General features: G+C 40.3%; 2 protein-coding genes across 2 annotated transcripts; one reads left to right on the top strand and one right to left on the bottom strand.

Moving 5' to 3' along the window:
* Nucleotides 1–624: 624 nt before the first annotated feature.
* On the top strand, nt 625–5,652 carry LOC129591308 (atypical kinase COQ8B, mitochondrial-like). The gene is made up of 13 exons (XM_055486915.1): nt 625–1,022; nt 1,260–1,523; nt 1,596–1,733; nt 2,231–2,356; nt 2,447–2,554; nt 3,352–3,490; nt 3,552–3,683; nt 3,770–3,855; nt 3,914–4,230; nt 4,371–4,512; nt 4,605–4,712; nt 4,788–4,940; nt 5,158–5,652. Exons 1-13 carry the CDS (start codon nt 858–860, stop codon nt 5,431–5,433), a joined length of 2,154 nt encoding a protein of 717 aa, XP_055342890.1. The 5' UTR covers nt 625–857; the 3' UTR covers nt 5,434–5,652.
* Nucleotides 5,542–9,619, bottom strand: LOC129591311 (cathepsin L-like). Its single transcript, XM_055486920.1, has 16 exons — nt 9,117–9,619; nt 8,748–8,885; nt 8,420–8,519; nt 8,062–8,132; nt 7,944–7,986; nt 7,629–7,780; nt 7,384–7,480; nt 7,054–7,095; nt 6,876–6,990; nt 6,756–6,799; nt 6,595–6,659; nt 6,484–6,515; nt 6,300–6,358; nt 6,105–6,138; nt 5,962–5,986; nt 5,542–5,832 (listed from the first exon to the last, which is right to left on the bottom strand). Exons 1-16 carry the CDS (start codon nt 9,480–9,482, stop codon nt 5,758–5,760), a joined length of 1,458 nt encoding a protein of 485 aa, XP_055342895.1. The 5' UTR covers nt 9,483–9,619; the 3' UTR covers nt 5,542–5,757.
* Between the last annotated feature and the right edge of the window lie 35 nt (nt 9,620–9,654).

Below are 9,654 nucleotides of genomic sequence, written 5' to 3'. Positions count from 1 at the left end.
TATTTATTTCCGACAGCTTTACTTTTACGTTTGGAATTTTCTCAGCGGAGTTTCAAACATTTTTTTGGTTGTCTATAGATATAAGAAAGTCAATAAAGTAAGTAATTATTTATATATGGTTTACAGATTTAGTTTACGTACATAAGTACAGCACAAATTATTTCTACGAGTATAAGTGCCCGTACAAATTACAATAATTATGTAATAGCATATTGCAGTGTCAGTGGACAGTGGTCATCCATTATCGTAAAGATAGATGCAGTCTGCAGCCAACAGATTGCAGTCTGCAGCCAACAGATTCTGTATTAAAACGTACAAATTATTACTCCGTATGTACTGTGTAGCTACATAGTATCTAGTACCTACTACATGTACCGACGGACATGTGATGAATTTTTTATCATTTTTATGCTTTATTCTGATTCACAAAACGAAACAGATTCTAAAAAAATGCTATAAATTTTTTACAATACCGTGGTACATAGCGTGCGATTTGATTGGCTACCAAGGACGGTGTGATCGTACAAACTTGGTACAATACGTAGTACGTGCGCTTGAAAGCACAACACAGGAATTTCCTAACCGTAAGATGCAGTAGGCCGAGCTATCGCAAGCCTGTCTGTGGCGCCGTAAAAATTTTGCGTAGGCGTGTGTAATTTTGTTTACAACTTTTGGTTAATACTTAATACTGCGAACCACTTCCGAGTTCGAATGTTGCAGTTCGTTGTGAAACTGCTTGTTACAAGGTTACTGTCAAGTTATTAGCAGAAAACTAATAAGGCCGCAACGCAGTGCACTTTTACGATTTACTGTTGCATTTCTCTCTTATCGATCTAATAACATTAACGTTCCTAAACATGGCCAGATTTGTGATGAAGGACTTGCAGGCGGTCTTCCGTGGTCTCCAGCAGGTCGCTCGAAGCAGCGCAGAGCATCAGCTTACAGAAACAGCTCTTCGATGGCATACTCTTAGCCTGCGCCCACTGCTGCAGGAATGCGTTAATAAAGCCCAAAGATCTCGGGTAGGCGTCCAGAATGGTAGTTTAACGCAGTACACTACTGGCTTCGTTGTTGGCAGTGCAGTCACTTCTTAAGTTTAATTGCCTCACTGTTTGTTTACGTTTTTTCCCCGCATCAGCTGACGGTATTGGATAATCAGTGTCATCTCCGTGCACTAGTAATTTGCGGGAAGCGACGAATGACGTATATCGCCGATCTGTTTATTGTGTACGGTGGAGACATTAATTCTTGATTTGTAGACGTCTGGTATTTCGTTACGGGAATTTCCCGCCCGCGTGGGAGCCGTGATGCAGGGAATCCAGGAGCAGGTGAAGATCTTGGCGGGAATGCCTTCCCAAGCTTTAGTCACACCGGAAGGCTTCGTTTTCTACACGGATAAACTCGACAAAGACACTCACAAAGAATATCCGGCCGTGGCCGATGAAGCCCATTCCGCCAAAGTCCATGGTTTGAAGCCGGAAAGCGGAGAAGCCTGTGAAGCGGCGAAACGGGCCAAAGAATTTGTGAGTTAACTGTGGTTATGAGTACGTATTGTTTTGCGCCTGTGGTTTTTTGACGATGGATTGAACGACTAGATGAACCCACCAATGTCGCCATTGGATCCCGAAGATAAGAACGAAGTGGTACGCACTCCGGAGATGTCTGGATCCTCGGCTGCCGATGATCACAATGCCGATGAATCGGATAAAGCGGCTCAGAGACTGGGAAAATTCGTGAGTCATTTCATTCCCGAGCATGCGCCGCGGGTGCCGTTTTTTTTAGTTTCCGCGGTTGTGCAGCTTCGAGAATCTACCGGCTGTGTAATCACGGTTACGGTTTCAAGTTCAACCTGCATTTGATTTCTTATCTGGAAATTTTCTGTTTCGGGATATGGTTTAATTCTAAATATGGAAAACGTGATTAGTCGTTAACTTTGGTGGCATGTCTGCGTATAGTGAACGATTTGAAGTGAGATAATTCTGAACTTAAACCAGTTTAGTTTTCCGATAATTGCCTCTAGTTAGATGAAAAACAGCCCAGCGGCATTTTATTTGGCACGGCATTTAAGCCGGCTGATGAGTCATTTTCGTAATCGAAAATTGATTAGATAGGTTACTTGCAGGATAATTTTGGGTACATCAAATCAAAAATTTGTCATTTTTATTTTTCAGTATGATTGAATGTTGTTTGATAGATTCTAGAATTAATGATTGGTTCTCTTGCACTACAGATGAACGAAGAGATATCCCCGGACAGCAAACCATTTAAGCCGTATGCAAAAGATTCAGCAAAGACCACAGTGTCTTTCACGGATGCCACGAGTGAAAATTTTCGCGTACAAGAAAGCTTGAAAAAGGTTCAAAAAGTTACCCCTGGCGTAGCCGTCGCCTTTGACAGCTAGAAACCAGGAAAAAATTATAATCTGTCTGTCTGTAATCCAATGCAGCCATGGACATCTTCCGCCGCATCTGCATCACTTTTCTCTGCTGATAAAACTTTGAAATCTGCCGATATACACCCGGCATCGCCCATGGAACATAATCTGAAACAGACGGTAAATAACGCTTTGTGTGCACAACCCTTTCCGGTCGCGCTTCACCGTTTTGGATTTGTAAAGTCGAACAGTTGCCATTTTGATGTTTTTCATGTTTTTTTCTAGTTATTATTTGAAAAGCACAAAGTGCAGTTTTTGGATTATTAGATGCAAGTGCCTCCATTTGCTGCATTAGAACCCTTACATGCTCTTGACTCCTGCATTACCAAATACGATTGTTGCTGTTTTGGCTTTTGAAATGGCTTTCATATTCATGTTTATACAGTATATGCAGAGTTATTATGTATGTAATAAAATGCAAAGATTTTATGCTCGCCTGCGGTGTTGCAGTGTAATTAAAATTATGTATCCTCGCTTCCTTCCGCTTAATCCCTAACGGTGAGGACGGGCCGGAAAGAAAGCACTGAACGAATGCATACTTTATGATTTGTTTTGCTGTTATGTACGAACTACGAGGTATATTACTAAAACTTGGATGAAATCGTAGACTCAATGGACAACCCAGTATTACACTTTGCATAATAATGCAAACTTATTCGTCCGTTAAGTATAAATAGATTTGCGCAAATTATCGAAAAAGTGTGTATCAACTTCAAGAAGTGAGAGTCAAATGAAAAAGCGTACGGGGTATAAGAACTTGTTTTTACCGTGTGATTTCACGTGATATGCTGAAATAATAATTAATATTACACAGAGAAAAATTAATTTGAGAATGGTTTGAATGTAAGCCGATACTTATAGTATTACATATTATTATGCCATGCTTGCTTTAAAAAGCTGTTTTATGATTTTTGTAGTTGGGTCCTAAATCACGAGAACGACGTGTGCCGGCTTCGCGTGCAGCTCGACTCGCGTCCTTCGGCGGATTAGCGGCTGGACTGGGAATGGGAGCCATCGCTGAAGTGGCCAGGCGCACACTTGGTGTCAGCCAGAAAGGCAGGACTTGTCGGCAGAATTTATTGCTAACTTTTAACCTGACAGTTTTTTTTATCTGTAGAGGATGCCAGCGGCAGCGGCGTCCTGGATCGCAGTGCTTTCTTGACCGACGCCAATGCTGAGCGGATTGTTAACACGCTGTGCCGGGTGCGTGGCGCAGCACTAAAGCTCGGGCAAATGTTGAGCATGCAAGGTAATGTGCATTCTTGGTTTTTTACATATTGCTGAGCAGAGATAGCGAAATTTAATTGGTCTTGCTTTACATACTCGTATTTACAGATACCGCTTTAATCAATCCACAAGTGCAGCAAATTTTCGAACGTGTGCGTCAGAGTGCGGATTTTATGCCAAAGCGACAAATGGAGGTGCGTTACTTTTTGACCTAGAAAAACATATGGGCATACGATCGTTTCCACGTGTTAGGATGTTCTGGAAAGCGAATTGGGTTCGACATGGAGAGAAACATTTGCGGAATTCCACGATACGCCGTTCGCTGCGGCATCCATCGGTCAAGTGCATTTCGGGAAATTGATTGATGGGCGTGAAGTGGCTGTGAAAATCCAGTATCCGGGTGTGGCCGAAGGAATTAACAGCGACATCAACAATTTAATGGGGATCTTAAATATGTGGAATATATTTCCTAAGGGTTTGTACATGGACAATCTGATGCGAGTAGCGCGAGTTGAAATGGCCTGGGAATGCGACTACATTCGGGAAGCGGAATACATGAAACGTTTCCGGTTAGATGCTGAATATAAAAAAAATTGCTGAAGTTTTTGGATTGCCGCTAACTAAATTTTACGTATACCCTGCATTTTCAAAAATTAACTGCACAAAAATGTGGTCACGACCTTTTCCCGTAATAATGGGGTCGTTGCAGAAACGTGCTAAAGGATGATCCAATATTCATTGTTCCGGCAGTTATCGACCACTTATGCAGTAGAAAAATTTTGACAACGGAATTTATCTACGGAGAGCCTCTTGATAAAGCGTTACATTACGATCAGGATACGCGGAATATGGTATCGTGTGTGTGTTGTTACACATAATCATAACTATAATGCAAATATCTGCATTACTGTTTATGTATGCGTCAGTCAGTTTATTTTGACAGATCGCCAAAAGCTTCCTAAGACTTTGCTTTGAGGAACTTTTCATTCATCGACTGATGCAGACCGATCCTAACTGGGCCAATTTCTTTTACAATCACGACAATAAAAAGGTGACCGAAACATTTGTTGTACATGTTATATCAGCAACTGTCTGACTATGTATGTGTTTTTTTTTAATTTTACAGATGTATCTGCTGGATTTTGGAGCTGCTAGGACATTTGAGAAAGAATTCATTGATGTCTATATTGAAGTCATTCGAGGTGCCACGGTTGGCGACCGTGATTTGGTGCTGAAAAATTCTCAGAAGCTTGGTTTTCTGACGGGATTGGAAACGAAGGTAAGGAAAGGGTTTTTCTTGTTTTATTTTAATTTGAGGTGATGAATTCAACCGGCTGTTTTGGAGAAAAATGTTTTTGAAGTGTTTCGCTCGAAAGTTTTTACGGCAAATAATACAGAAACATATCTTTATTAGAAATAAAAGTGATGTGGAAATTTTGCGAGGGTAGGTTTGATTTAATTGCTTGAACAAAATAATCGGGACACTTCCTTCGCAGATGTTAGAAGCAGCACATGTGGACGCGGTTATGATATTGGGAGAACCATTCCGTAATGATGAGCCCTACGATTTTGGTCAGCAGGATATCACAAAACGCATTCATAATATTCTTCCCGTTTTTGCCGAGCACCGCCTCACGCCGCCTCCTGACGAGAGCTATTCGCTTCATCGCAAAATCGCCGGGGCGTTTCTCCTCTGCACGAATATGAGAGCCAAAATTACATGTCGTGACGTTTTTGACAAAATTTATCAAGAACACAAGAATCTCGTGTAATGTGCAGTGATTATAACCGTACCACTGTTCTTTCTTTTTTGTTGTTAACTGTTTTATGGCTGATACTTGTAAGTATAGCTTTGCTGTATACCCATACCGATGAGTGAGGTGTGTTTGATTTTTTATGGTACTAACTTTTTTTAAAAATGAAACTATATACGACGTGAACTGGTGAAATGTACAAAGTAATGGCTGATTAATAATAAAGAAATCAAATGGCATCCTGAGCAAACTCCAGGTTCGAAGGTCACTTTGATTTGCAGTTAGAGGGTACAGTATCCAGTCTACTATCCACTTTTCCGATGACCCGCAAGGCAATGACATTTACTTCACGACTGCCGACGTGCACATCTGGTTTAACCCGCAAGTCCCATCCCCGCGGTAAACAAGATAGTATCCCTAAAAAATATTTTTCACATCTGTAACAGGGTCATGATTTTAGTACGTCATGCAAATAATAATTCAATAAACACAATCCACACAGGGCAAAATCCAGCTAACGCGGCGTAATTTTTATAAATTTATTACCTTAACACCCCAGTGCGGACCCCAACTGCAACACAGATTCAGTTAAGTACTTAACAGAGATCCAGTACTAGAAAATCAGTCGAATGGACAAGCAATCATACTGAAGAGAAGTCGCTCATAGTTGTGTTAGAAAATGTGCTAACCTGTTTTTCACTATCCAGTAAGGATTTTTCCCATCTGCCAAAATTAAAATAGAACCAAATCAGGTTAGCAAAATAAATTTGTTGTCAGCTAGCAAATTCAAAATTGTAGTGTCGTCCATTGCCAGTACGTGCAGATAAACTCTGTATTTCGAATTATCACAAAAAAGACTTCGCAATCAGCTTGATTATGACCACCTTTTCCGTATCCGACGATAAGTACTCCGTGATCAAGGTTTTTTGGACTGCAAACGACTCTGTAATACAGTGCAATAAATAAGTGACAACAAGCGGCATTCAGTACAGACCACTACGAGTAGCTCGGGAAGGGTTATTTAATACGTGTGAAACTGCAGTTCGGCACAGTACTGCATGCACGTACTTCCATGGATGCGATATTCCCCCCATGTACAACTGAAAGAAACAAAAAATGGCAATTGTTTTATTCTACGCCTACTCGAAACTCCATGCTAACAAATTAACAACATTTTACCATCATTGCATTGGCATTGATTCCGATAGATATCGGGCCGTTATCCACTAGCCATTGCGCCATTTCTACAATAATAACAAAATTTGGCTAGATTGCATGGTAAGGTAAGCAAGATGTCCGTACATCATAAGTAGTACAAACAGGCTAAAAAGGTCACCTACCAGTTTCGTCCTGGCTGATTTCCACGGAATCGTTGATGTACACACTGCAACCATAATAATTAAAATGAATTGTTTCAGGTGATTTCCAGTTTTTACAAGCTATACACACATTAGACTCACATAACTTTTTCCTTCTTGAACGTGCATTTATCGTTTCTTCCGTCGTAGGGATAATCGGCTTCGTTCTCCAAGCCGCCAATATCGATGATCGCTTTATACGCATTGCTGGGGAGTCCTGAAAAATAGAACTGCTGTAAGATTTTTTCGGGGTTGGGACTAAACGGCGATTACAGCTTACCTCCTCCACAGCCTTGGTCCACTTTATCACAGTCCACTAGTTCTGCAAAGCAACACGAATTATAACAGAACACATCGAATTGTTGGTAAACATTGATAGACACACATGATATCAGCTCGTTATTTACATACATTTGATTTTGCTGATAGTACATAAGTAATAACCAGTTTGTTCCAAATCTTATACACAAGGTTTATTTAAAAAAAGGCAAGTAGGAACACACATGCAAACTTTCCTCTGTGATGATCTACGGTAATTTCCCATATTCTGCATTATAACGGAGATTTTTCATCGATAATATTATTTCGGTCGTGTATAATGCTTGCTCACCTTGTTCCGATAATGAAATTAATTTGCCCTTTTTGATCGCCCACTGTCCTTCTATATTTCCGGTTGTACTAAACGCCCAGCACGATCCACACTGACCCTGATGATATATCAAAAAGAGAGCAATTTACAAAAAACAGATTTCAAGCACACGCCTGGGAGAAGATTTTATAATACTGTTAGTAAGTTTGTGTACGTAACTGAATCGTCAATCAAGAAAATTATTTGAGCTCTGTTGGATTGCCCACCTGGTCTTTTACAGGAGTTACTGCGCTTTTGTTCCGCCAGTCAAAGGCTTCCGGAAGAGCGTTGGCATTGTCCGGTATTTGTGCAGCTCGAAGATTTTTGTTCCAGTTTGGCAAAGGTTTTAATCCCGTGTACAGGCTTCGGAATTCTTCCACTGTACAAAATTAAAACATGAAAAACACCGGGTCCCGTCGTACGCTCAAATCGGCTCTGGACGAAATTTTGTAATTGACCTTGCGTTTTTAAAATTTATAAAATGTATATATCTTATAGTTCCAGCTCCGAAATCATTCATAATTATTGCGGAGAGATCATACCTGTTAAATCGCTGAACTTTGTTGGGCCGTAAGTGCCGGTTCCCTAACAATAATGTGCAAAGTGAACAACAAGTAGCGAAATTTTACCGGACTGCCCCAGTGGTTAATTTACGTTTACCTGTTCAGTGATTTGATACAAATACGCACGTTTCATATTTGTCTGGAACAACTTGAACCTCCGATCATGCTCTGCAAACCCAACTCACTGGATATTTTGTGCAACATTTTTTATTACGCATTAATTATCTTACAATACTGTATAAAAACTAATGACGCCTAGTTTGGAGTTTGACAAATGCTGTAAGATCGGTACAATAAGCAAGTATCACAGCAGTACGTACTGTAAATATATATAAAAATTACTTATCAATTATTATCATTACCAGAAGCAAAAAAATATACAATACTGGCAAAAGGTAACGTTTTCAAAAAAAGCTGGGGATTTATCATTCTGGAACTGATAATTATGGACATGCCTTCTTGAGTAGCATAAGTCTTTCCAAAACGCAGTTTGAAGCATTTAAAGTTCTCATGCGATGGTGTCCGAAAACCCGTCAGTGGCAAGTCTTGAAGTTGCTGTACGGGTACAAAAACAGTTGTATTTATATCTTGGCAGTCAGAAATCAGCGGTTTTCTAAAGAATTTAATTACGGCAACGATAATTCGACGATGTAACATTGGATAATTTTTCGATACAGTGTTAAAAAATCTGTTGCTGCTGTATGCGGCATTGAGGGTTACATGTTTTTCTCTAACCTGTGTTCTTTGGGTTGTTATATTAAATTATGTATTTGCATGACTTACCTGCAGGTCAGCCCAGTCGACATGATCAAAATCATTCGAGCTCGTTCCTAAAATTTGTCCGAAGTGCGCCGGCTTACAAGCGACGCTGTCATCCTTAATGTGTGTTCCAGGTGTGATTGTAGCGGTACATTCTTGTACCTAACGAGAAAAATAACGCCTTATGTTAATAGTAAGTACTGAAATCAAACTGTACCAAATTAGTAACCTATTTTTGGTAATTAGTCTAATTACGCGTACTTCTGTTAATTATGTTTTTACGTAAAATTAAAGCTATCTTAAGTTGTACCTAAAAGGATGAAAAAACATAAGAACAGTATGCACAGACGTAAGCCTACGTTCGTGTATGTTTGTTTTATGTTGATTACTTACTTTTCCTTGCTGTCGATAAGGACAGCCGATGAGGGTATGAGGCGGTTTCCCATTATTTCTGCACTTAGTTTCCACTTGGTAAAAGGTCAACCGTTCGTTCCCATCGTTTTGTTTGTGAGAGTGCTTCACTTGGACTACCATGGACTTAAACAAGGAATTCGTTCGTGCATTGAGCTGATGAACCACCTGGTGAGCAAGATCTTCGCTGGTTTCCGGTGGACTAGCGCCATTCGCCTCTCGCAGAATTTTGGTTGGTGGATCAAACAAATCATACTCTTCACATGGCAGTTTTTTGGGATCGCGAAGTAAAACAGCCCATGATACACTGATCAGAACTGTCAAAATCGCTGTCTGAACAGCTTTCATCGCGACAATTTATTGTAAAAAACGTGAGCTCGTCACACGGAAATAAACAAAAATAGTCAGCGCATAGTTTCTGCACTTGGAAACACGTGAAAATTCGTGCGGCAAATGCAGCATGGCAATGACCAAGCAGTGTAAGACTAAGCACAGTCGATGCCACTTAATCAAACAAGGC

Source organism: Paramacrobiotus metropolitanus, unplaced genomic scaffold (genome assembly GCF_019649055.1).
Source record: "Paramacrobiotus metropolitanus isolate TYO unplaced genomic scaffold, Prichtersi_v1.0 Parri_scaffold0000045, whole genome shotgun sequence".
Lineage (NCBI taxonomy): Eukaryota > Metazoa > Tardigrada > Eutardigrada > Parachela > Macrobiotidae > Paramacrobiotus > Paramacrobiotus metropolitanus.
This window is presented reverse-complemented; position numbering and strand designations above follow the sequence as displayed.